Source organism: Erigeron canadensis, chromosome 1 (assembly GCF_010389155.1).
Source record: "Erigeron canadensis isolate Cc75 chromosome 1, C_canadensis_v1, whole genome shotgun sequence".
Lineage (NCBI taxonomy): Eukaryota > Viridiplantae > Streptophyta > Magnoliopsida > Asterales > Asteraceae > Erigeron > Erigeron canadensis.
The window spans coordinates 56,124,845-56,151,456 of NC_057761.1; the positions used below are offsets into that span (position 1 = coordinate 56,124,845).

The 26,612-nt window shown below is 32.5% G+C and overlaps 4 protein-coding genes across 6 annotated transcripts; 3 read left to right on the plus strand and 1 right to left on the minus strand.

The window, feature by feature from the left end:
• Positions 1-5,973: 5,973 nt before the first annotated feature.
• Positions 5,974-6,625, plus strand: LOC122585313. The gene is made up of 2 exons (XM_043757441.1): positions 5,974-6,249; positions 6,366-6,625. The coding sequence occupies exons 1-2, from the start codon at positions 6,091-6,093 to the stop codon at positions 6,468-6,470; spliced, it is 264 nt and encodes an 87-aa protein (XP_043613376.1). The 5' UTR covers positions 5,974-6,090; the 3' UTR covers positions 6,471-6,625.
• Positions 6,626-7,568: 943 nt separating this feature from the next.
• On the minus strand, positions 7,569-14,995 carry LOC122586133 (dnaJ homolog subfamily C member 18). Its single transcript, XM_043758240.1, has 3 exons — positions 14,656-14,995; positions 8,614-8,682; positions 7,569-8,315 (listed from the first exon to the last, which is right to left on the minus strand). Exons 1-3 carry the CDS (start codon positions 14,905-14,907, stop codon positions 7,704-7,706), a joined length of 933 nt encoding a protein of 310 aa, XP_043614175.1. The 5' UTR covers positions 14,908-14,995; the 3' UTR covers positions 7,569-7,703.
• A 1,882-nt stretch (positions 14,996-16,877) lies between these two features.
• Positions 16,878-20,614, plus strand: LOC122579797 (adenylyl-sulfate kinase 3). Of its 3 annotated transcripts, none has more exons than XM_043752035.1 (8): positions 16,879-17,098; positions 17,210-17,224; positions 17,309-17,476; positions 18,242-18,391; positions 18,700-18,818; positions 18,903-18,987; positions 20,111-20,166; positions 20,260-20,614. In XM_043752035.1, exons 3-8 carry the CDS (start codon positions 17,353-17,355, stop codon positions 20,356-20,358), a joined length of 633 nt encoding a protein of 210 aa, XP_043607970.1. In that variant the 5' UTR covers positions 16,879-17,098; positions 17,210-17,224; positions 17,309-17,352; the 3' UTR covers positions 20,359-20,614. The 3 variants fall into 3 exon arrangements, with proteins under 3 accessions (XP_043607977.1, XP_043607970.1, XP_043607984.1); XM_043752049.1 differs by having other exon boundaries at positions 16,882-17,098; positions 20,120-20,166; XM_043752042.1 differs by lacking the exon at positions 17,210-17,224 and having other exon boundaries at positions 16,878-17,098.
• Positions 20,615-25,321: 4,707 nt separating this feature from the next.
• LOC122585497 (norbelladine synthase-like) lies at positions 25,322-26,156 on the plus strand. Its single transcript, XM_043757625.1, has 2 exons — positions 25,322-25,573; positions 25,655-26,156. Exons 1-2 carry the CDS (start codon positions 25,399-25,401, stop codon positions 25,951-25,953), a joined length of 474 nt encoding a protein of 157 aa, XP_043613560.1. The 5' UTR covers positions 25,322-25,398; the 3' UTR covers positions 25,954-26,156.
• Positions 26,157-26,612: the final 456 nt, after the last annotated feature.

The window sequence follows — 26,612 nt, forward strand, 5'->3', positions numbered from 1 at the left end:
CTTTTAAATGTGAGTTCTTTTTCACACATTTATAAATGTAAACAAATTAACAATTTTTTTTAACATTTTTAAAAAATGAAAAGAAATAAATGTTAAGAAGTAACATATTTATTGTAGTGTTACTATTATTTTCAACACAAAATATTTTATTATTAATAATATCATCATATTTCAACATGTGTTATGTATAACTATTAATTATGTATATTTATTCCGCGTATTATGCGAGAAATAATCTAGTAATAAATATAAATGGTAAAATAAATACATTAAATTGATAAATAGTAGTGTAACAGTATATACGTGACCATTGATATATGTTAGGAAAAAATATTTAATGTATTTAAGCAAAAATACATTTAAACTTCTATAGGTAAACAGTAAAGGTGTGTTTGGTTGTCTAAAATGTTTTCTAATTTTCTAGAAAAATAAAGGGGTTTTTGTTTTCTAGAAAACAAATAAAATTTTTGAAAACGCGTTCTAATTAGAAAACTAAAGAACATGTTAGAGATGTGAGGGGAGGGGTGGAATGAAATGGAAAATGAAAATAGAAAATTGAAAACAAGAAAAAAGTGTTTTCAAGTATTCTATGGAAAAATGGAAACCTTGTTTTTTGTATTCTTAGAAAACATTCTTAGAAAAAACTATAATTAGAATGCGTTTTCTGTTTTTCATGTTTTTTCTTGAAAAACGAAAATGGAAAACAATGGGTGTTTTCTACAACCAAACGCCTCCTAAACTTCTCATTTCATATATATGATACAAACTAAAAATGAAAGGAAGAACGTTTATATTCCGTGAAGAAATGAAGCACATAAATAATAGATACACGATTTACCGAACTTGATGTTAGAAAGAAACTAGTTATTGTACCCGCGGGTTGCCGCGAGGTACGCTTTCTACACGAAAAAATTTTGGACCCAAATTTATGTCAAATATTCGAACTCAACAATTAAACATGTAGTAATAACAATAAAAAAAATATAAAAGAGTTATAAGATGTATAAAAACATAAACAATAACTACATTAATGCTTTAAATATAATATGAACGTAAGACGTAATAACGGTAAAAGTTATTATATATTAAAAACGTTATTTTTATAAATAAACAGATGAAAGTAATCAAAATCAAATGTTTAAAAGTAAATGCGTAACTGTACGAAAGTTATTTGATGAAAATCCAAAAGTTTAGTGTCACGAAAATGAAAATTTGATGTAGGGCAAAAGTTAAAAGATATAAAATATTTGGTAAAAATCATTATATATGCTATAAGAACTTGTACATTTTAGGCATAAAGCACTTGTAAATTTGTATAGACATTTTTGTATAAAAACAAAAACAATAACTATATTAATGTTTTAAATGTTAAATGAGCGTAAGACATAACGATAATAAAAGTTATTATATACGAGTATTAAAAACGTTATATATATATATATATATATATATATAGTCAAAACCAAATATTTAAAAGTAAATCCGTAACTGTGTGTGAAAGTTGTCTGACGAAAATCCAAAAATTTAGTATCACAAAAATGAAGACTTTGATATAAGGCAAAAGTTAAAAGATAAAAACTTTAAGGGTTAAAATGAAAATTGATAAAAAAAAAATATTATATGCTATAAGAACTTGTACATTTCAGGTATAAAGGACTTGTAAATTTGTATAGACTTTTTGTATAAAAACATAAATAATAACTATATTAATGTTTTAAATGTTACATGAACCTAATATGTAACATGAAAGTTATGATATATTAAAAACGTTATATATATATATAAAGAGGGATAAAAATATTCATAACCAAATATTTAAGAAGTAAAATCGTAACCATGTGAAAGTTATTTGATGAAAACATAAGATACAAAAAATTCAGTGTGTAGAAAATAAAAACAAAAACTTTGATGTGGGGTAAATTTAAAAACGTTATATATATATATATATATATAAAACAATGGATAAAAATAGTCAGAAATATGCTTAAAAAAAATCGTAACCATGTGAAAGTTATTTGATGAAAACATGAGAACTCAAAAATTTAGTGTCAAGAAAATAAAAACGAAAACTTTGATGTGGAACAAATTTAAAAACGTTATATATATATAAAAAGACAAATAAAAATAGTCAAAACCAAATGTTTAAAAGTAAAATCGTTACCATGTGAAAATTATTTGATGAAAACATGAAAACCCAAAAATTTAGTGTCAACAAAATAAATTAAAAAAACTTTGATTTGAGGCAAAAGTTAAAAGCTAAAAAGTTTAGAGAGTTAAAATGAAAAATGGTAAAAATTATTATGTGTTATAAAAACTTATACATTCCACACATAAAATATTTATAAATTCATATACTTTTTAGTATAGTATAAATAACACAACTCGGACAAGAAACTACATTTAATTTGGGTGGGAAAAAAGATTATAATATCCAAAGAGAAATTGTCAATATCTATATTGTTCTTTGAAAGAACCAAACCATGGATGCAGATAAGAATGAGATTAATGATATGAGAGAAATAATTATTACTTTCTGGGTTATCAAATGCGTAGCAACATGAGTATGTAATATAATTACATTGATATCCAAAATATTAGTATAAGATTACACATTACATATTGTATTATACAACTATCATTCATTATAATATTAAGGATACTGATCTGTACACCATCTAATTTTGACTGTACAACACCAAATATGTTTCACGATATTTATACAGTACAACATTATTATAAAACATATATGATGGTGTACTGTTAAAATACGTGGTGCACATATCATCTGTCTAAGATTAATTGCATGTTATGATGAAGATTACTTGTTAAAAATAAAATAAAATTATATGTTACATTTAAGCGTGCAAGTTTCAAAAACTTAACAAAAATGGAAACGGCTCAAAAGAGGGTTCAATTGGCTTTACGCAAATAGGATAAACTCATAAACATACAACAATTCGAGCTCACTGGAGTACAGGGGTAAATTTGTGTATATCAAATTTGTAATACATCAAATGAAATGAAAAGTGGGACGTCATCCCGATTCCCGACTCTCACTGGAGTACAGGGGTAAATTTGTGTATATCAAAACTTAAGGAGTCTATAATGTAACCTTTGAATTTACAATATTGTGTTTCTGTCTTTGTGTAATTTTGTGCATTATTTGTGCTACATTTAAGTTGGGCTTCGCTAGAGCTCTGAAATTCTTTTCTGAATTTGCGGCCCATTATTACACAATGAATCCAATTTTTTTGCAAGAGAACTACACATAGAAGCCCCATAATCATTTTAGAGTCTAATTCTAGCATTAAATTCGATAAAATGTTTTTGTCTCTATACTTTTAATTAAATTGTAAGTAATTTGGCATAGATGATTATGTTTTGATTAGTTATTAAACAAATTAGTTGAAACATCTTAAAATGAAGAAATGAAGAACAAATTGGAAAGAATTTATCACATGTCCACATGTTGATTTTTATACACCTTCATCATTCTTCACACAACCAAGTTTCACCCAACGCGCTTATGTCAACAAATTTAGGCTGAATTCCTCATTTTAGAGACAATCACTCGAGCAGTTCTCTAAATTCCAAATAAGCCTTAACTTGCTGGATTTACTACTACTTTTAATACTAGCTTTCTCACTTCTAACTAGAGATGAGTACCTGAAAACCCGCAACCTAGCCCTGACCTGTCCAACAGGGTAACGGACCGAGTAACAGGTTTGATTTTGTTGCTCCGCCGGATATCGGGCCAGGTTTTGACCTTTGCACCCGCCCGACACTAGCTACACAATTATTAGTTCACTTTGAGGACATGAATGAGACCATATTTCTCTGTTCACCATTAATCCCAATTAGAGAGCTTTTCTTCAAACATTCTGATCCCACACAGCTTTAAATTGAAGAACAAGTGTTTATGCGAGTCACTACACTCTTTGCATAGGGCCATCCCATGCTTAAATCCTTATTCCACACCATAATCTTATCTTGAGTGTGCAATTTTTGTTCAATAGCCATCCACAATATAACTGGGAATTTCTTGAGAAATCCGTACTAATTTGTTCCAATAGACATCAATATCATTTCACGTAATATCATCCCACACTCTTTTGACTGCAAATTCAACATATTAATTTTTCATTATTCATTCTCCAAACAAACTTTATTATCTCCATTTCCTATAAGAATAGCCAGGAATGATTTTTGAAGAAAAGTTCATATTGATTAGTGGTAGGTTTGTTAATATTTAATTTCTTTTACTTAGTAAACTATTAAGATACTACATGTGTTTACCTGTTTGTATATTAATCTTGACTCTTTGCTATAGAGCTGATTTATATATTTATTCATGTTTATAATTAGGAGTTGTCATAAGAAGAAGTCTCATTTACAAACATACTACATACAAAATTTATATATTACTGTATTTTTAGGAGTTATCATAAGGAAGAAGTCTCGTTGACTAACATACATACATACAACAGACCTATACAATTTTGACTTTTTGTCACAACGAATATTAAAAAAAATCTTAAAATTCAACCATCGTGACCTGGTTTTCACCTAAAATTAATTTGACATGGTGGTACAGTTTGGAATTCGTCAATATATACATCTTCAACCATCAAGGCATCAACGTATCATTCATATAATTGAGTAATTGTTAATCGAACATTCCAAGCCCGTATTGGCACAACGTGCGTGTTAAAGGATAAGACAGCAGCAGTCAGACATATATAAATATTTCTTTGAGATGGTCATGAGACGCACTCTTGGTTGAACTTCTTTAAAAACAAAGTTATGTAAACTTTCTAGATAATGGGTTTCTTCTAACATATACTTCGGAATTCTCTACCTTAAAATACGATACAAACTACCGGCGGTGAGATGTCGGGGTGATAGGTCATTAATTATGATAGATAATAGGGGTGATAGGTTATAGAGTGTGATAGTCAAATGCCTTAGCCGTCCCGGCTCCGCCTTCGAATTTAAAAATTCGTTAAAAGTATATCGAATGATATCTCTAATTTTTATATTTTATTGATGTACGGTTTTTGAGATAAAAGATTTTGAATGAATTAAAAGAATAAAATGATTTATGGATGAGAGGGGAAAGTAAGTGGTTGAGATTTGAGGAGAGAAAAAAAATTGGTGGTTGAGATTTTTTTAAAGGTATTATATGAATGTTAAATATTGAATAGTTAAAAGTTAAAAATGAATTTTTATAGATATTATTGACTTTTCGATCTTTGTAAGATAAATTTTATTATATATAAAAGAAGTTAAAGAATAAATTATGAATCCACTTTATTCATTAAAATACAAGCCATGTGACAAACTTTTGAAAATAATACATTCCATGTCTATTTTCCTGTGTGGCTGTGTAAAAATGTACCAAATGTTCACAAAATTAGTTCATTCATTAAAAATAGAAACTAATTTTTTGACAAAAACGAAGGCTTATGTAGATAAAATTAGTTTATTTGTTAAAATTTAAAAACAGAAACTTTTTTTTTTTTTGGAAAATACTAAATGAAGCCCTTTAGGCTTCACTTAACGTCCATAAAAATATTATACGTTTCCATATCAAAAAGTTCACCCTTGATTTTTATGGTAAGTATATAACTATTTAATTCACCTTAACATTCTTTGTTTAGCAAAACTTTTTTTTTTAATTTTATTTTTAATTTGAGATAGAATAGAATGTTAAATATTGCCAAAATAAAGAGAAACAATGATTTGGAATTAAAGTTTGATACGACTTAAGTCATGTTAAAAATATATTTAATTAAAGCATCACCCATTTGGATTTGAAAACTTATAGAGTATTAAACGAAAAAGAAAATGAGAATAGTACACCTTTATCAAAGATAGCAGGTATAGCCACCTTTGACTTTGTAAAACCGAAACCACCACACATACAAGTGGGACATACGCGTTTGTTGAACAATATATTATGCACCAAAAAGAAAAAAATTAACCAATACCTTTATTTTCCCCGCCTGTTATCTCCCTCCCTATTCATCTCCAGAAACATCAAACACAGAAAGAAATCACCTTATTTATAAAATAAACTAAAATTACAACATGTGTCCAATGAGATTCCTGTTGGTGTTTTTCTCAGCTATTTTAGCTGGTTACATGGCCTGGAAATCGGTTCGGACCACTTCGGAAACCGAAGACAACAGTTTCGAAGACGATTCATCGGTTGTTGACAAACAACAATCACAATCCAGCATCATCAAGGTAAAGAATGAATGGTCCATGCTTCCTTTTTAGAAAATTTGATATTCTCTCCTTGTAAATTCTTCAAATTTGTATACAGTTTAATTAAAAGTATTCTTTAATGGTATTTGTTTCAGATAGCTCAAAATGGATTTTGGGGAATTGTTGACATGGCTAGTGGAAAGTATCTATGGAGGAACTTAAACCAGATTAAGCAAGATAGAAAAGTCAAGAGTTCTTAGCCAAGATTTCTTGGGTTTTTTGTGTTCTAATTATATTGGGTTAGACTTAAAGTCAAACCTCCCAGTTTTTCATGTCATGAGAAAGTGAAACCACTATGCGTGTGGTGTTTCTTCTGTATAATCAATGTATAAAAATTTTCATTTTCTATTGTTAATTATATTACTGTGAACATAATGCTGAAAGCCATCTCAAAACCGGACTTTTATCTGGTGGCTTTTAAACCGGACTGACCGGTAGAATCTAAACCGACCAAGAACGGGTTTTCAAATTGAAAACTTCCATTATTATTTACAGGTAACTTCGAAACTGGCAAGCCTATATTTTTTCCGGCCAAAATGAACCCACAACAAGAGTCAAAAACTTCATTTTATGCGACAACATTCAAAAACTTCAGCTCATGTTTATCAACAACTTATTTCATAACTGGTGATGACGATATAAATGGTATGATTCTAATATTGTTCATTATAGTAAGATAACTATGAGATTTAAATAGATTTTTCTACATAGCAATTCTTTTTAGACCAATGGACACCGCCTTTTAATAACTTCTATATTCAGTAAAGCTCTGAATCTTCACCATAGATGCAGATTTCAGCCCATTTCTCTACAACTTAAGCTATGATTAAGTTGATTTGAGCTAATACTAATTCGAAACGAATCAAATCACAAGAACAAGCTAACAAACTGGGTTAATAGTAAACACAAGTCACAAGTGTAATATAATCTTCTAATATAAGAAACTCATACATATTTGACGTAATCATATTTAAAACATTAATTATTTCAAAGATGGACAAAGTGAACCAAGGATATGTGTGCTTGCCTTCCCAGCTAGACCCAAACCGTCTAGACCACATCAAAGCACCTTGTTTCAACTCGAATCAATTTGGTCCATTACCTTACCCTCCCAACCGCCCAAATTTGCCACTCTAGTTCATGGTCTTTATTCTATGCACGTGCGCGCGCGCACACACACACACACACACATACCAGCTTCTATGAATCGAGCAAGTGACCTTAAAGTCAAGGAAGTAACCTTATGGGTTGGTTCAGGAATCATCCTCACCCCTAAAAAGTTTCTATCAAGACTAGCATAACTAGAACATTTAGTTGATACACTTGCAGATGTACTACTATTTACAAATAGAACTTGTTATGTGAAAATAATCACTAATAATTTAAAAAAGAAAAAAAGAGAGAGAACAAGATGTAGCAACTATGATGTAGGTTCAGTTGAGATCAGCCTGGAGTTTAATTGACATGTATATTAGAGTAAGAAGGGCACCTTGTGGAAGTGGAGCAAACCTTGCAAGATTTGAGCCCACCCACATAGACACGACCACAAGTGCCACAACATTGCTGCTTGTTTTTCCACAAACCCAACTCGCAAACGAGAGACATAAAGTAAGCACAATTCCACTTTTGCCTCCTAACATCCATGCAACCACGTAACCTGCCTTATATCCTTGGTCCAACTCTGGGTCAAGCAGAGCCATCAAGCTGCTAAAAGTTAAAGACAGTTTTGCCCCTATAGTTTTCAGCAAGAATATGGAAAGAAAGGTAGATTTCAGAACTTCAATAAAAGAGCCTCTTTCATCATTGGCACCATTATCCTCCTGAGATTCATCATCTACTTCATCATCAAAAGAATAGTATTTCTCTTTCGAATCGCGCCATTCATAATAATTCTGGTAGCCCATTTTCTGCCTCAGATCAGACCACCTGTGTATCTTTATTTCATTTTCAAAGTTGATGTCATAAGTCCTCCATGGAGGACTGGTATTTGGTTTAAATTGGAGTGATCTATCATACTGGTTTCTTGCGGTGTTATTAGATAGCACCTGCCAGAGATTATGATATAATCAGAATGTCACACATAGCCCGTTCATGTTTTTGTCTAGTGTGTTAAAAATAATGGAACTGAAAAGGATTGTCATGCTGATATCGTTCAAGTTTATGATGGAATCTTTCTTGTTTGTGAGAATTAAAATCATTAAACTTCTCAACATAAGTGGAGTCAATAAAACTTGTCATACCGTTATAGGTTAATGATAATGCATTTAGCTTATTCCATTATCTTTTCAGACTAAGCGTACTTGTTACAAATACTGAAAACCCAAAAAATACATAACTTCTGACCTCATATGCAAGACGGATGCCTTTGAACACCTCGCCAGCTTGTGAATCCTTGTTAACATCTGGATGATACTGACAGGAGTAAATTATCATCAATAAAGAAAATTGTCGTATTTACCATCATACAAGTCCTATAAGACTATATAAAAAAGTCAAATGAAGAGTGTGAAGAGGCAAATGGTTGAAGAGATAGATAGAGAAACTTTGAAGCTACATGCTTCTGTCCAGCAAAGATTGTTCTCATAACAAAAGTAATAGCATAAAGCTTATATGAAGTTCATTTGCAGATTCAGAAAATCCCTTATTCAGTGAAATCAAGATCATGAAAATATTTATCCATAAAAAAAAACACGAGTATCATAATGGTTATTAACTGTTACGTATCATATAGCTTAATGTCAAGATCAACTATTTCTAAGCCAGGAATTGCGTATCAACTTTCTAAACTTGAATATACTTATCTGAACCTCGAGATATTGAAGTGGAATACAAAGTTAAATAGAGAAACTAGCTATCTAGGAGAAGGTCGAGGGATTTGACTGTAGGAAATTCCTAAAGTAACTTGAAGAAGCTTCAGGGTTTGGTGCATATATGTTCAAATTGCATCCAGGCTATGAGAACATTGAAGAGCTTAAGCATCCATGAGCTTGCAGAAGTTATAGTTTTGATTAACTAGCAACAAATCACAACATTTTACTTTTACCAAATAAGAAAAGGAAAATCACTACAGTTTATCAAGTTTACTCTCTCTTTAATAGTTTAATTTTTGGGAGTAGAATCTGACAATTATTGATTCTATTGTGCCGGATTTCTTTTAGTCACTTGTGTCTAGGTTCATAGAGTTGACGTCATATTTCACATGTTTCAGCATCTTAATACAAGGAAAAGGAGAATACCAAGTTTACTCGCTTTCATTATTTATCGAGTAGAATCTGACAATTATTTATTCTAGTGGTGTGCCAGAGTTTCCTTTTGTCACTTATGTCTAGGTTCATAGAGCTAATGATGTAAGCTTTAATATGTTTCAGCATCTTAATACAAGCAACGGAAGACTAGCGTATTACGGAGTAATAAAGCATTTGTTGCACCCTAAGGTCATAAATTTTTTTAATGTGTAACTTCAAAAATGCTTGTACCAAAGATAGAGATGCTCTTCAGACTTTTGGCATCTTTCAGTTATTGCTTTGCTCGTTATCTTAAAGTCTTTTTTGTATTTAATTTTTTAAAATTAATTTAGATATCTCATTAAATAAAGCCCAAAAGCACAACACAACAATATAAATCACTTTTAGAGTACTGACTAATGAAAATTGGTACATTTTTCTAAGACAATTGGTAGTACGGTTACATTCTTATACAAATTTTTTTTTCTTTTTCTTTTTTTTTTTTTTTTGAAAACAAAGTATCCACACATGTCCACAAATATTTACAAATTGTCCATAATCAACTATGTTAGGAACAACCCTTAGCTTTAGCACGGCGGAAGCAATTAAACAAGAAGATAAAACAAGAAAATAGATAAACGACACACGAGATTTAACGTGGTTCGGCCCCAGTGGGGGGCTAGTTCACCGGCTGCAACTAGGTTATATTTATTAAGCTTCTAAATTACAATTACAATTGATAGATATATATACATAGGAGAACAACTAGGGTTTCTTGCTTGTTGAACAAGGAAACCAATGGGCTTCCTAATCAATAGACAAAACCACCCGTAAGGCCTTCACAAACCCAACAATCTCCCACTTGAAGGCCTTGCGATAAGTTTTAGCCCACTATTCAAGCAAACAATATCCCGGTCAAATAGTAACTCCAGAAAACTTCATATAAGCGAAATCCTCCAAGTCTTCGGTTCCAAGAACAAACTTAAACTTCAAAACAAAAGTTTCCCAAGTCTTCAATTCTCCATGAACAAGCTAAGATTTCAATAAAAACAGATAGGAACAGAAGTCTTCACAGGTCCCGTTCCCAAGAACAAACCAAACTTCAATCCATTCATCCAATGTATATACCTAGTTGCAGCGGCCCTTTTCATCAGTCACCTGAAAGGCCCAATGAAGTTGTAAACCGCTCCAATATAGTCAGACACAACTGACTCAGTCATGGCAAAGTCCACCAATGACTCATCCTCAATCTCAACCGGCTCCTACTGATTTCAAATACCGGCTCCAGAGACTCCAGAGTAATAACAACACCTCCACTAGGGGTAGCATCACAGGAGAGATTTCATTCGAAACCGTGGTCTTCAGAACCTAACGTCGATTTCAACATATGTCAACACATTCCTCATGCTCCCACTGTTACAAAATCCCGTCAAAGTTCAAACCTCCGAATACGCTCGAACAGATTACTTGAAAGTCCCGGAGTCTTCTACCGCACACCAGACTCGTATAACCCTCGAATCCGCAAGCCAAGACTTTTCTTTGAAAGTTGATTCAATTCTTCCAGTAGTGCAGTAATTTGCACACTCCAAAAGTCTAAACAACAGATGAGTGCTTCACTATAGTAGGTAACATTAAATGAAGCAAACCAAAATCTGTAACAAGAGTCTTCACTGCCTTCCAATGAGTCCCAATGCATCAACCCAGACACATTCTCATAAACAGAATTTTATCAACCTCAGACGACTCTAAAATCCCGAGCACCTCATGCAACCCCACAAGTCAACTACGCACAGCTCCCACTGTCCCTATTATTCCAACTTATGCTAAACTAGACTTCATGAGACGAACCTCCACTCATATTCAACCAGCGAAAACCTTCACCCAATACCAGTACAAAAATCCTCTCAAAAGTCAAAACATTGATCAAAACTGGACAAGGAATAACATCCATAGTTCCAGACCAGTTAATAGCAATCGATCAATAACAGCAGTAGAGAAAACAAGCGTTAGTTCCATGACTTGACTAACTTTTTCACTCGTGTCGACACTAGCAACCTGGAAGAGGAATACTTCTAACTCAAAGCACTCCAAACCAGCTAGTTCTATTTTCTTCATAAACGGTACCACATCCAACAGAAATCCAATCCAATCCAAAACACATGTATATACCCGGTCGAACAAAGGCTTAACCCTAATCAACCTAATACCTTGTTTCAATGGACTAACTTCAAACGATGGTACTTATCTTCTTTTCTTTTCTAACCGATCAAGGTAATATCGCATCAACAAACTTAGTAACAACAACCCGCAAAAAACCACACCCTAATCGTGAATCAAAATAACCTGAGATACAACTCAAACAATAAACTAAAGAGAGACAGCACCTCAACCTCTACCTCTGATGAATGACGAACAAGAATGTCACAGTGGTAACTAAGAACAGTAGCTAATACCTCTCGAACAAGAAAACCAAAACAGTGCTTTTATCATCTTCCAATTGATCAATAACAGCAAATAACCCCAAAAAAACAGAAACCCTAATAGAGTTCCAAGTGGTGGCGACCGACAACAGCAAAGACAGCTGCAACAGCAGCGGCGGCAGGCGGTTAACAGTGGTGAAACAGCGGCGGAACAGCAGCAAAACAGCTGCAAACCAGACCCAGAAAAGATCGAATCCGGAAGAAGACGACCAACAGCAGCAACATCATCTGATAACAGCTGCAAATAACAGCAGCAACAAGGCGCGAACAAGAGCCAAAAAAACCCTAATCGCTGGCAGCAGCAATTTCAGCAGCAAATAAGGACTGTAAGAAGACCAGCAAACAAGAGAAGCAAAAACCGACCCCCCTAATCGCTAAAAAACAGCAGCTGCAGGTGTCGGCAGCAGAACAGTTCCTTAATTGCGAAACACAGATCTGATCAGTAGCAGACAACAGCGAACAGCAGCAGTTGTTGGTGGCGGCTGCTCTGATGGTTGGCTGCAAAAGACGAACAAGGGAAAGAACCTTAATCGTGACAGCTAGCAAATGCAGACCCGAAACCGAGAACCTGGCTCTGGTACCACTTGTTAGGGACAACCCTTAGCTTTAGCACGGCGGAAGCAATTAAACAAGAAGATAAAACAAGAAAATAAATAAATGACACACGAGATTTAACGTGGTTCGGCCCCAGTGGGGGGCCTAGTCCACCGGCTGCAACTAGGTTATTTTTATTAAGCTCTGAACCATCTAAATTACAATTACAATTGATAGGTATATATATATATATATATATATAGGAGAACAACTAGGGTTTCTTGCTTGTTGAACAAGGAAACCAATTTGGGCTCCCATATCAATAGACAAAACCAGCAGGCCCGTAAAGCCTTCACAAACCCAACAAACTAGAGCGTAGAGCTAGAGCCCACATGCCACAACCTCTTTGTTAATACGTATTACCAATATTCCAGATATTTATGAAGCTTAAAGTAACCTACACCTTAAATTAATGTTATGATACGTTTTGGTTCAGAAAGATATTGTAAACTTAATAGCTTTCATCGATGATTCCTCAATGAGTTTAGGAGAGGTAAATGGGCACTTCTTTTGTTCCATCATAAAGCATATGAAGTCAGGGGATGATGCAAAACATACACAAAGCTAGAATTCAGAAACCATACAGAGACACAGTAGACTTTTTGTAGTAACAAAGGCGAATATTACTCTCTATTTTTGATCAAGTTATAATATATTGAACTATAACTACTCATGTCCAAACTAGTGTGAATGCATTCTGGTTAACTTGTAAATATATCATCAAGATAGTTGTGTAAATTAATGTGTAAATGAACAACTAACCAATCAAATTTCCAGCAAAAAAGTCAATTAATGTGTAAATTTGCTAACACCTGGTAATCTTAATTTTTCTTCAAAGACTCAAGGAATTCAATTAGGAAACAACCATGGAACATGAATCATAATTCCTGTTTTTCCCTATTTGGATGATGTTCTATATCTTAAGATTAAAACTTGTTAAAGAAAACTCTACAACAACAATTATAGCATATGCATGTTGCCTTTGATCACGTGAATATTTTGTTCACTTCATTTATACAACTGTAGCTGTTAGAAAACAATGGGCGTCACACTCGCACCTTCAGTTATGTCAATTTTGAAAATTTTGCTGACTACTCAGAACTAATGCATATTCATCGACTTCATAACATAATCTCTAATCCCTACTGTTAGTTAGTTAATAATCTGTATTTGGCAAGCAATAAACTAACATTAATGCTTAAATCCACCGTAGTTGAATAATGCAAAAATAGGCCTCATAATGCATCCTAGTTAGAAAGCAACCAGTCTATCATTTGGATAACTAACTACTACTAAAACGCTCTACTAACCAAGCACTTCAATTCAAATTTTGTCCTTTCCCTACATGTTGATCCGTATTATGTATTATCAAATCCAACTAAAAAGAGGGTAAAGGAGGGTACCCGGTCCGTGGAACCACATTGGATCCTCGTCACGACCTCCCCGTAAAGTTTTTGATGCCAGTGAAATATCTTCACTATATACCCACATAATATGGGCACCCCTAAGGATTGAACCCGCGTATCTCAGCTTCACATGTAGACCCAAGTTGCATTGGTAACGGATACTACTCCATTTGTTGATGGATTGGTTATCAAATCTAACTATTGTTATCCTAAAACTAGTAAATAGCAATACAATATCAAACTTAAATATATCTTTACTAAAAAGAATTCAAATGAACAGGACTGTCAGGCAAATGTTAGGTATTTATCACAAAATTCTCTTGTAACGTAAATTCAAACCATTCATCTACGCCTATTTCTCATTCTTCATGGAAAATCTAATAGACTAATAGTAGATGTTAATTAACGTAATACATATTCACAGTATGTTCAACATAAACTCAAAACCCAAACACACACAGTTACTATATACTTTTCGAGCAAATACACATGTGTGTCTAGTTGGGTATACATCACTAGTGTCCTCTTCTGTCTACAACTAAATTTAACACAAATCCAGCCATATTCAAATTTCAAACTGTTTACTGAATCATGTTTCCATTTTTTTGTGTAATCATAAAAAATGATATTAAATTCAGCCCTAAAATAACGCATAATCACAATATATATATGTATATATACCTTTCGAGCGAGTAAGCGATATGCTTTTTTGATATCAGAAGTTGACGCATCTGTAGACACGCCTAAAACCGAATAGTGATTTTGCTGCTTATTAGAAGAAACAGAGCATGTAACGTTGATCCGGCCGTGGTTGAGTGACGGAGCAGTGCCCATTATAAAAATGAGGTTTTGATTGGAGTTGCGACGGAGAGAGACGGTGGGGGAACCGGCGCCGTCGATAGAATTTGGCACCGGAAATAGACGAGACTTCATGGGTAAAATGTGAAAGCATTCGTAGCCGCAACCTGGTGAATACTGGTTGTGTGGATTTTGGGGCTCGGCTTGGATTAGAGAACGATGAGGTTTTGGTGACGTCACCTGCAAAACTGGATGGTGCGTTAAGGACTTGTACGATACAACTATATTTTATACAAATTCTATAGAATTCCCCTTCCAAATCCTTTCCCTTTTTTTCTCTTCTTCTCTTAAATAAAACTCAAGAACCCAAAGTTTTTTAAAATCTTTCACAATCTTTTCTTTTCCCTTCAAAACAAAACTCAAGAACATACCCTAAACAATTCATGATGCGTTGTGGCCAGGGGCGGTACTAAATTTTGTCATGTACTAAAGGGGGTTCAATGGCCCCCTCCAAATTTAAATTTTGTCATGTATTTTTAAATTTTTCATAAATTTTTAAAAAATTTCTATGAGTTTTTAACATTTTGCCCCCTTTTAGATTTATTTTTCATAAGTTTTCTAAGTTTGTCCCCTTTAGAATTTTTTCCGGGTACAGCCTCTGTTTGTGATGGTGAGATGGTGGGGTGATAGATCAAGTCGTTGCGGCTGTGAGATGATGAAGTGATAGATCAAGTCGTTGAGTGTGATAGCCAAATGCGTTAGCCGTATGGGATCAGATTTAAAAATTCGTCAAAATTATATCGGATGACATCTCTAATGAAAGAACATGGAATTTTAAGAACACCCATACAATTTTTATAATTTATCGACATACGGTTTTTTAGATAAAAGATTTTGAGAAATTAGAGAAATAAAATGATTTATGTATGAGATAGAAAAAAATGAGTGGTTGAGATTCGGGGAAAGAAAAAAAAATGAGTGGTTAAGATTTAAGGTTACTATAGGTATATTAGGTAGAAATGTTTAAACTAGTGAATAAAGAAAAAGGGTATCTTCGTCGGTTCAAATCATCTTTTCTTAATAAAAAAATGGTTCTCCTCCTTTATAATATAACGAGAGATAGTGCCTGCGCGTTACGGCGGTGAGATAGTGGGGATGATAGGTCAAGTCATAGAGTATGATAGCCAAATGTCTTAGTCGTACGAGCTCCGCCCTCGGATTTAAAAATTCTTCGAAGATATATCGAATGACATCTCTAATGAAATAACATAAAATTTTTAAGAACACCATACAATTTTTATAATTTATCAATATACGGTTTTTGAGAAAAAATTTTTTGAATGAATTAGAGGAATAAAATGATTCATGGATGAGAGAAAAAAAATGAGTGGTTAAGATTTGAGTAGATAGAAAATTATAAGTGGTTGAAATTTAAAGTTATTATATGTATATTAGATATAGATGTTTAAATTAGTAAATAAAGAATATGAATATTTTGGTTAGTTCAAATCATCTTTTCTTTATAAGATAGTATCTATCAATAAACTAAAACATGATTGCGGTTTTCTTCAAACGACATTTGGCATAATATTTAAATGACAGGTGTCCATATTAACATGTATAAATATTATTCCTAACAATAAATTAACTCCATACAAAAAATTAACCTATCGATTTTATTTATTAAGGGATTTGTTAGTGACAGACCTTAGGGTTGTCAGTAAAAACTAATTGGGTGCATTAAAATTTGTACCTTGCTGTTAGGAAAATCAGGGGCGGTTTTTAATATATAATATATAAGTTTTTAAGCATGTAATAAGTTGTTAATTTTCCATTTATTAATTAGGAAACTAATCTATATAACTATCGTATAACTACCGTACATTGTACGGATATTAGGACTAGTTAGATATAGATATAGATATAGATATAGATATAGATATAGATAATAACTAAAACTAATTTTTTAATTTTTGGATGGAAAAAAAAAGATGCATTATAAAAAAGGGGCGGAATTTACGAAACGCCAGCGCGCATTTATTATCAGGAGGTACAAAAAATCCAACTAAAAACACCGAAAGCCCAATGAAGTCAATAAAATCAATCTTAAAAAAGATCCGAAGTTTCCTAAAAATAACTAATTTTGGGATTCCAATCAATACCGCATTCAGAACTAATTCATAATAATACCTATAATAACGTCCATATTCATCCACCCAATAGTAATAATGATAATAATCACATAATAATACCTATAATAACGCCTACATAGCAAATTAATTCCACCACCATTTCGCATTCAAAGTCTTTGATATTGAATCCGCAGGTACAACCATTACTAATGATGCTTTCAGTCTTTTTAATGTATTTGAACTTTTTGATGTCTTAGTATTTTAACTTTTTGTTCATTTTCTTACAAATTGTTGTTGCTATGTAGGCCGGGTACCGGAAGGTAAGATATAAACAGACCATATACAACTATACATGTATATAGTGTAGTGTTTTAGGTGGTAATAACATTTTGTACTTGTTTTAGACTTTTAGGTATAGTAACTAGAAGTGAAAATAAAAGGTAGTGTGATGTCTGCTTTGGGCAATCCAACAAATGTTTTCTGGCACGATTGCGCAGTTGGGAAGGCGGAAAGGCAAAAACTGATTAACCAACAGGGATGTGTTGTTTGGATCACGGGTCTTAGTGGGTCAGGTAATTTGAACTTAAAAGTTTTTGTTTTCTATTGTGGATCGAGTAGCATCTTATAATTGTTTAACAAACCGAGTTACACTTGCTAGTTGCTACTTGTTGTGTTTGTAGAGGTGGTAAAATGGGCAGTTGGGTAACATGTGATAATGTTTTTGGGTCAAAAGAGGCTTGGCTGGGTTGGGCCGACCCACAAACATTTTCACTATGTTTTTTGCATTTGTTTTTCCTATAATTTTATCTCTTTTATATATGGGCTCTTTTTAGGATTATGATCATATAAACTTGGATTAAACCAACTGGGTTGGATTAGTGGTTGGAGCTCATGCCTATGGAAACAGAGGTCATGGTTCGATCCTCATGCCCAGTAAGGCTGGAGGTCCTATTCTACCTATGGTAGACCTCCCCCATACACCGTCGAAGACGGTATTGGGACCCAAAACCCATGGAAGACGGCATTGGGAGTTACTTTACTTTTTATCATATAAACTTGGAATCTGTTGTCATTGTCGTGTTGGACCAATCAAATGTGTCAAACATGATCAATGATCCATTATCAACTAAAATATGGGTGCTATTACAAAAAACTAAGTAATTTATGTGCGAAATATGATCACAAAAAGTATGTATCACTTCAGTTGGTTATGCTTTTATGCACTTAGATATCTCTTAAGTCTCAACTAGTTTGGCGTATTTGGTGTTTCCTTTTTAGTTAATCTGTAGCCTAATCCCAATTTGTGTATTGACGGTTTATCTAATGCCACTTTGTAGGCAAAAGTACACTTGCATGTTCATTGAATAGAGAACTGTACTCAAGGGGGAAGCTCTCATATGTTCTTGACGGTGACAATGTTAGACACGGGCTAAATAAAAATCTTGGGTTCTCACCTGAAGATAGAACTGAAAATATTCGTCGTGTTGGTGAGTATCTTTTTTCAATTTGAACTGATTTTGCCTCTGTTCAAGGGTTGTCTTTCTATATATATATATACTGAGTAAGTATGTGGATTTGTTGTTTTCCGTTCAAAAAAAAAAAGTTAAGTATGTGGATTTGTATATTTTAATTGATTATCTGATAAATTAGCTTTTTTTAAATAAAAAAAAAATTAGCTTCTGACCCTTTTTTTGTTAATTACTGATCTTAAAGGTTCAGATTTATGGTCAGCAAGTCGTTTGGGTTGTAATACTTTTTGTTGATCTGACTAGGAGTTTATCTATAATCATATTAGGAGAGGTAGCAAAGTTGTTTGCAGATACAGGCTTAATCTGTATAGCCAGCCTGATATCTCCTTATAGAAAGGATCGTGATGCATGCCGTGCAATGTTGGCAGATGCAAATTTTATAGAGGCAATGTTTCCTTCTGTGTGTTTATCCGTGAACAAGTGTGTGTGTTGAAAAAGAAGGTGAATTTAATTATTATAATTCTTGTAGGTTTTCATGAACATGCCTCTTGAATTGTGTGAAGGAAGAGACCCTAAAGGCCTTTACAAGCTCGCACGGGCTGGAAAGATTAGAGGTAGGTATTTTAACTGAATCTCTGCATAAATTGCTACTACAATGTTAACATTATACCCAAACAAGTATCAGTTTATTCATTATTTTAATTGAATCTCTGCATAAGTTGCTGATACAAATTAACATTAAACCCAAACAAGTAACATTTTCATGTGGTGGGTCAAATTGGAAGAAGAAAAATATGCCCAGTATGATTGCCCACTTGGTACGAGATCAAACAAATAAATACGAGAGACAACAAAATGAAGGAAACGGGAATAGACAAAAAAGTCTTAATTAGGTTGCATGATTGTGATGTGATATTTAGTCAATTTCCTTAGCCCATCCATTTTAGAGAGACCAAATTGGGTAATGTTATGTAACTGGTAAAATATACGTGTATATATATATATTGTGTCTCAAATATAATTGTAAGAACTGTATTAATTGAATAATTATAGATATGTTGTGTAAGCTATACTAAAAATACTTTATTAAGGGTAACTAAGTAACACATTGGTATTTTGCTAGCTGTAAAAAAGCACATGTTGGGCAACTTTTGACCCATATGAAATGTTTTTCATTTTTTAGTTTACTGATTTGACGCATTACAGCATTAGGGATGTACAAGTTTAACAAAAGTAAGCCGAATTGACCAATTCACCAATTTATATGTAAATAGTTTGAATTGTCACACTAATCTCTTCCATGGTCTCATATACACACCTCGTCATGGTAATTAGAAATGAAATGCCCCAAAACAAAATCGGCTATTTATATTCAATTTCGTTTTGGGGTATAGCTTTATGAATATGTTCCTTATTAGACACCGACTCCTTGAACCATATTACTTGGATTTTCATTTCAAACTATCTATCTTTCTTCTGCAAAAACGAATAAAAATGTATGCAAAGTTGAGCTACCACAAAGAAGCTATAGAGCTACAAGTAGAAAGATAAAAAAAAAAAACCCAATCTTTTAACTTCTTTTTTCTTTGTCATAACTGTTCGTTCCCACAATGTGTGGTGGCTATTCTGCATTTTTGCAAGAACGATAATATAATTGCAATTAGAAACATAATTCAACCATTAGGGTCATCATGGTAGTAAAATTATTTGTCACAATCTCATTCATATAATATCAAGGCACTGCAGGCTTTACTGGAATCAATGATCCTTATGAACCACCTCTGAACTGTGAGGTACATTTTCATTTCATTTCATTAACCTGTTTTCTTTTTCTTTCCAGTTTTATGCTTTTCCTACAAAAGAAACCTATCTATGCTGTTTTGCAGATCATGATCGAACAGAAGGATGGAATTTGTCCCACACCATGTGATATGACCTGGCAAGTAGTTTCTTACTTGGATGAACACGGCTTTCTTCATGCGTAAAAGCGATGTTAACTCTGAACTTGTGATTACTTGTTTACCTGTTGCTTAATGGTATGAACCCAGGCCCTTGGAAGTTCATTCACTGAACTTGAATTAGAAACAAAATTTTAGGATTAGTAAAAAGCGGTTCTATTGCACCTTTTTGTCTTTACAAATACATTGTGGACTGGTTAGGTAACTTATAACATTGGACAATAATTCTATGTTTTATATGTGGAAAAATGCATCTTTATGTTGATTTTAAAGGCCGGATTAATCAAACATAGCTAATGGTATAGCTTTATGAATATGTTCCTTATTAGACACCGACTCCTTGAACCATATTACTTGGATTTTCATTTCAAACTATCTATCTTTCTTCTGCAAAAACGAATAAAAATGTATATGTGGAAAATGTATATGTGGAAAAATGTATGTGGAATAAAGCTATACCCCAAAACGAAATTGAATATAAATAGCCGAAATTGAATAATTCTATGTTTTATATGTGGAAAAATGTATCATCTTTAAGTTGATTTTAAAGGCCGGATTAATCAAACATAGCTGATTAACGATCCAACTTTTTCACAACCTTTTTTTATATATATATATATTTAGTTTTTTTTCTTTGTTTAGGTATACGTAGCGCATCATACTACAGGTGACTTGTTATTTCTTTCACTTGGTAACCAAGTCTATCTCGCTTAAAGCATTAAAAGACGTTCTCCTTTATCGTAACTCTTCACTCCGGGGCGAAAGGATGAACCGTTTATAAGCTTACAACCGGTGATAAACTTTTGCTTGGTAACTAGTTAGGCATTACAACCAGTGATGAATTGGAATCAGATCGTATGACTTGCTATTTATTTCATCCGGTGGGTGTCGGTAAGTAATTACACGTGAGCATGCACAACCAAATATTTCAAATGATTATTCTTCATGTTGCCGAGTTTGTATGACATATGACATAACTACATAACCAAATATAGTGAAAGGTTATTTTGGTATAAATGAAATAATTTTTTACACATGGAAGAACAAATCTTTTATAACGTTGTCAAGATTCGAACCCAGCATAAGGCACCAAATTAAGTTGGGGGTGTTAGTCATTTATTCGTTTTGTTTTTAAAAAAAAAATAAGCAGATTTGTGAGAGTAGTTTTTCGTCATGAGAGTAGTTTTTCGTCATCAACGTCTGATCTTGTGGAGTATAATATTGTAAAATTTTTGCCTTTTCATAAAGATATATATTTTGTAACATTTTATTGATATTAATTAATTACACTTTTATATAAGCTTATATTAACAACTTGACTCAACTCGACCCTTATATGTGTGATGTCAACTATTATTGAGATGGTCTTCGAAGGACACCAAATTTCAACGATGTTGTATCATAAGTTCATAACTCATGCCCTAATAAGACTTTTAAGCCCTTCTGTGTTTTCAAGACTTTCCTGTTATCTTGCTGCATTGTTATGATGAACTTTGACCATTTTAAAACCTTTTGTCTATTCTTCTAGATATTTAAGGAGTACAACTTCTAGGAAAACTTATACCCTTATCTTCATAACCCGAACTTTGACCACTTCGATTTTATTTTACCCAAAAATTCATAATAACGAAAATAAAAACTAGTCTACATTCATAGATACTACTATTATCGTCACAAATTATATATCCACATTTTAACAATATATAATCTAAAAAATTAAATTATTGTATCATATTACGGAGATAATACACGCAGAATTTACATGTATCAATGTTCTTTAAAACGTCTAAAATTTTAACTTTGTGAAACTAATTACGAATATCCATACTATATTATAAAAGAAATAGTCTCTTTTATTTATGAAAGTGTTGAAATTTTCACTTTGCACCCCTTAAAATATTTTCACATACACTACCCCATAATATTAATGATTAATTTACACTACCAATCCTTTATTCTTTAATATATTTTCATTAACCATTTACATCAATTATCCATACCACTCGACGCCGTCTCCACCACCAACACTCGTCCCCCACTACAACGGCATTGTCACTACCACCGCCGCATTGCGCGGGTAACGTGCTAGTTATCATAAAACCATATGATACCTTTGAAGTTATATACTTTTGAAGTTATATACATTTTTGGGATAAGTTATAATAAGAGTGAAAATGTAGATATTTAATGATGAGTAGAACAATGTGTGTGCTGGGTTTGTAAATGGATTTGGTAATGAAATAATAAAAGAGAAAAAGAGAAAAATATGATTGTTTATAATGTTATATGGTTTATTAATTAGTGAGTTCTATGGGTTTTGCAAGTAAAAAATATATTTACTTATGAACATCAAGGATTAGTGATCAGATACACTCTGAATGATGGTGTATTTGAGATCGGTGTATGTCGTCGTTAATTATGTGGCTTTGCATCGCCATTTTAACATCTCTTAGGTTTATGTTTGCCATTATATTTGTGTGTGTGTGATAGAATAAAAAGAAAGAATAAGAAAATGAAAAAGAAAAGAAAGAGCAGAAGGTAGAAATGGAGAAAGAAAAAAGAAAAAAGAAGGAAAGAAAAGGTTGAGAATTAGACCATTAATGTGTAACGGTCATCTTATGCGAGAGGGCGCCGGTGACCATTGTCTCGATTTCGACAACCGACCAACCGGTATCGGTACCACGGGGTGGTGTAACCTCCAGTACCGGTGGCACTCCGTCTACCCTTATGATATAGAAGATTGGTGGTTAGTTGCCTTTCACAAAAATAAAAAATTGGTGGTATTAAGTAATTTGTTTTGTTTATAAGTAGGAATGGCAATGGGTTAGGTTCGGGGCGGGTAGTGTCGAACCCGAACCCGATAAAGAATATACAACCCGAACCCGACCCGATACCCATCGGGTACCTTATTGGGGACCCCGTCGAGGGACAAAATAATGCCCCAAAACCCAAAACCTGAAACCCGACCCGATAAGAATAGTTATTTTTCAATAATAATTACCAAAATCTTGTTTAATTTGAGAAATGATACTACATGCTCTTGATGTTTTGAGAATTGGATATGCAAGTGTGGAATGTAGATACAAATTAGTTGATATAAGTGTGAAACATTGTAATTACAAAGGTAAAATATAAATTCAAAACTAATCACTTATAAGTATATATATATATATATATAGTTATTGATATCGGGTCGGGTCGGGTTGGACATGCCCCACTCCCTGCCCCGAACCGGTTCTGATATCGGGTATTCTCGTCAGGTATTAGGTTTTCCCGTCGGGTCGGGGTTTTTTTGTCATCCCTATTTATAATAAGTTAGAATTATTATGTGTATAAAAATTATTTCTATTTTCTTTTCTTTTTAATGTAAATTCACGGAACAAATTCTTTTATATTACAAAATAACACTCTTTTTAGACATTTATATATCTATGTATATTAAATCAGTAGTCTTCTAAGCCAACCTCCTCAATTCAAAGTCATCCTTAAATATTGTCACATAAGAATTATATATCCTATTTGTCATCTACATGTTTTTTTTACAATATTTATCCCAATTATATATAAAAAACACATAAATATGTAGCAACAATATTGGGTCTTAACAATAAACATTAAATTAAATTAATTTAAAACTACCGTAATATACTTTTAAACTTTGGTAAATATTTACTTTTTATAATATATATATTATCAAATCTCTACTTCTAAATTAATATTTGTATTATATAATTAATATGTTATACTCTATATATCTTTTCATTTATTGCACCTAGCCGATTTAGTCTCAAATATAAAAAGACAATAAGTTAACAAGAATATTTGAAGGAGAAAAGAAAGTTGGAGCCTTGGTTGCATGAAAAAAAATGGTGATCACCTAAGTAAATAATAATTAAGGTGATTTAGTAAATTTACTACAGTAATAAAATGTCAAGAAAAGCCATGACACAAATGGCTATGAAAGCTTATATTTCTTTTAGGTCATCATTAAGGTAATCAAATTTTTATGTATTATAATTTTAATTTGTTTAACTTATGTTTCATATATATTGATGATAGAATGTAATGTAAATTATATCAAAATAATTGTGATAATTATATGCACATATTGCTGAAGGGATGTAATGTAATCCAAAATAATATTGATCCGGGAATAGATCGTGAGCTATATTATATGGATTTTTAAATAATAAATTTATTGAATAGTTTATTAATACGTTAAACAGTTATTGAGAACCTGTATATTATATATTTTTTTCCCGGAAAAACCTTATCTATGTATGTATTAAAAAACTTTTTAATTTTTCGCATATCATATCGCGCGAGTAAAAGAACTAATTTTATAATACTTTCGTAACATTCTTCTTTCTTCAAAGTTGTCATTTATAACATCATATTTAATAATGATATTGCAAGGTTGAATTATAGGTAAAAAAAAAAAAAAAAAAAACTTTAAACTTTGAATTCTCATTGGTCTTTAATTCTTTTTGTCAATAGAGTTGGGCAGTACGAGATATCATTTTACCTTTTTCTTGTTTTTAATGATTAATTTAAATTAATGACAAGAGTATACATCCTCGTGTCATCAGTGACACTACATGGTCGGCTTGGTGTACTACTGAATTAACCTAGATATTGAATCACTTTGGGAAATTAAGGTTATTAGCTAGAAAAGTTAATCCAACATTGGCTTTTTAGGAAACCAAAAATTATAATCAGTTTAATGTGTTTTAATTTGAATTTATACTTGGCAACTTGATTCTCGTGTAATTAAACTCAAGCTATGTAAGCAACGTATCAAAAAAACAGAAAAACTAAAATATTATTCCCTTAAATACTTTGTAAGTTTGTATGAATGAAATTTTAAAAGTCAAAGAAATATCTTAGTCAATTTCCAACAACGAGAAAAACAGAACCTCAAAAGACCGCCAAGCAATTAAATTTTTATAAAAAAAAAAAAAAGAAGAAGAAGAAACTATTCTATTCTATATTCTACTTAAACTTTGAAATCTATAAATTGAACATTTCATGTGCATGGGAAGTAAAGAATAAACCAACTGAATAAAAATGTTTGGGACTTTATCAGAAGAGAAAGAATTTAAGGTGCCATCAAGCAAAGCTTGGGAGCTCTTTAGCACCCTCGAGCTAGCAAAGGTCCTTACAGGAAAAGTATGTGAGGCGATTGACGTTGTTGAAGGCGATGGTGGCGTCGGCACCATCCTAAAGATCACCTTAAAGCCTGGTACGTACTTAACGTTCAAATGAAACAAATTGGTATTAATTAATTAATATCTACAATATTAATATTGTGATACATGTGCAGGGTTAGGCTTTGAGTATTACAAAGAAAAGTTCACTAAAGTTGACAAAGAGAATAAGATCAAGGAAGTAGAAGTGGTGGAAGGGGGATTTCTTGATCTCGGGTTTAACTTATACAGGATCAGGTTCGAGATCAAAGAGGATCCTAGCGATAAGACCGGGGGGTCATCATGTATCGTGAAAACAACCATCGAGTACGATGTTAAGGAAGAGTTTGCTGCCAATGCTTCCTTTGTGTCAACCGAGCCTTTGGCTGCTGTCCTCAGTATTACAAAGGAGCATCTTGAGAAATCTGCTAATTAATTAACACAAATAATAAACGGGTTATGTACGTCTATTTTATATATGGTCGATCTTCTTGAAATCGTTAGAATAATTAGTACTGCTTAAAGCAGCTGCATTATGACTAATTAATGAATAAACGTGTTTGATGTAAAACGCATTACTGTAATTTCGTTATTGTACGAATGTACGTTTATTTAAAATGTAACCAAAATGTTAAAGCATTCTTCGAATAACAAAACCTTAGGCTATAGGCGTGCTTGAGGTAGCTGTTACATCATATCCTTACAAATTTCTTATATATATTTTTATAAATCCTTCAAATAAATCTTATAATTTTATCTCCGACCATACAAATATTCTTAGATATCCTTACATATGTTTTTACCTCCAACTAAAAACAAAAAATATTAGGTAAGGACAAGTAAGGGCATCATTCAAAAAATCATTAGTTTTAGACAAGCTTTAACGGCAAAGGATATCCAAGGGCACTTAAGGGCGTCTAATGACACCCCATTGGAGATAACCTTACAAGTTTTTAATGTATACTAAAATTTTAAGAAGAAAAAAAAAAAAAAAGTGTAAGAAAATTTTATCATCGATATCATGACAATTGACAAGTTCCAACAACGTTAGAAAACAAACCCATGAAAAGCCGCCCGCTGAATGTCCGCTAAATG

What these genes read in the sequence shown, in the direction of transcription:
- LOC122585313 (XM_043757441.1), top strand. Translation starts at nt 6,091, where the DNA reads ATGTGTCCAATGAGATTCCTGTTGGTGTTTTTCTCAGCTATTTTAGCT. An exon ending in CACAATCCAGCATCATCAAG is followed by an intron (nt 6,250 to 6,365) that starts GTAAAGAATGAA and finishes TATTTGTTTCAG; the next exon opens with ATAGCTCAAAATGGATTTTG.
- LOC122586133 (XM_043758240.1), bottom strand. Translation starts at nt 14,907, where the DNA reads ATGAAGTCTCGTCTATTTCCGGTGCCAAATTCTATCGACGGCGCCGGT. An exon ending in ATCGCTTACTCGCTCGAAAG is followed by an intron (nt 8,683 to 14,655) that starts GTATATATACAT and finishes TACTCCTGTCAG; the next exon opens with TATCATCCAGATGTTAACAA. An exon ending in GCATCCGTCTTGCATATGAG is followed by an intron (nt 8,316 to 8,613) that starts GTCAGAAGTTAT and finishes AATCTCTGGCAG; the next exon opens with GTGCTATCTAATAACACCGC.
- LOC122579797 (XM_043752042.1), top strand. Translation starts at nt 17,353, where the DNA reads ATGTCTGCTTTGGGCAATCCAACAAATGTTTTCTGGCACGATTGCGCA. An exon ending in ACGGGCTGGAAAGATTAGAG is followed by an intron (nt 18,988 to 20,110) that starts GTAGGTATTTTA and finishes TATAATATCAAG; the next exon opens with GCACTGCAGGCTTTACTGGA. An exon ending in AACCACCTCTGAACTGTGAG is followed by an intron (nt 20,167 to 20,259) that starts GTACATTTTCAT and finishes GCTGTTTTGCAG; the next exon opens with ATCATGATCGAACAGAAGGA.
- LOC122585497 (XM_043757625.1), top strand. Translation starts at nt 25,399, where the DNA reads ATGTTTGGGACTTTATCAGAAGAGAAAGAATTTAAGGTGCCATCAAGC. An exon ending in AAAGATCACCTTAAAGCCTG is followed by an intron (nt 25,574 to 25,654) that starts GTACGTACTTAA and finishes ATACATGTGCAG; the next exon opens with GGTTAGGCTTTGAGTATTAC.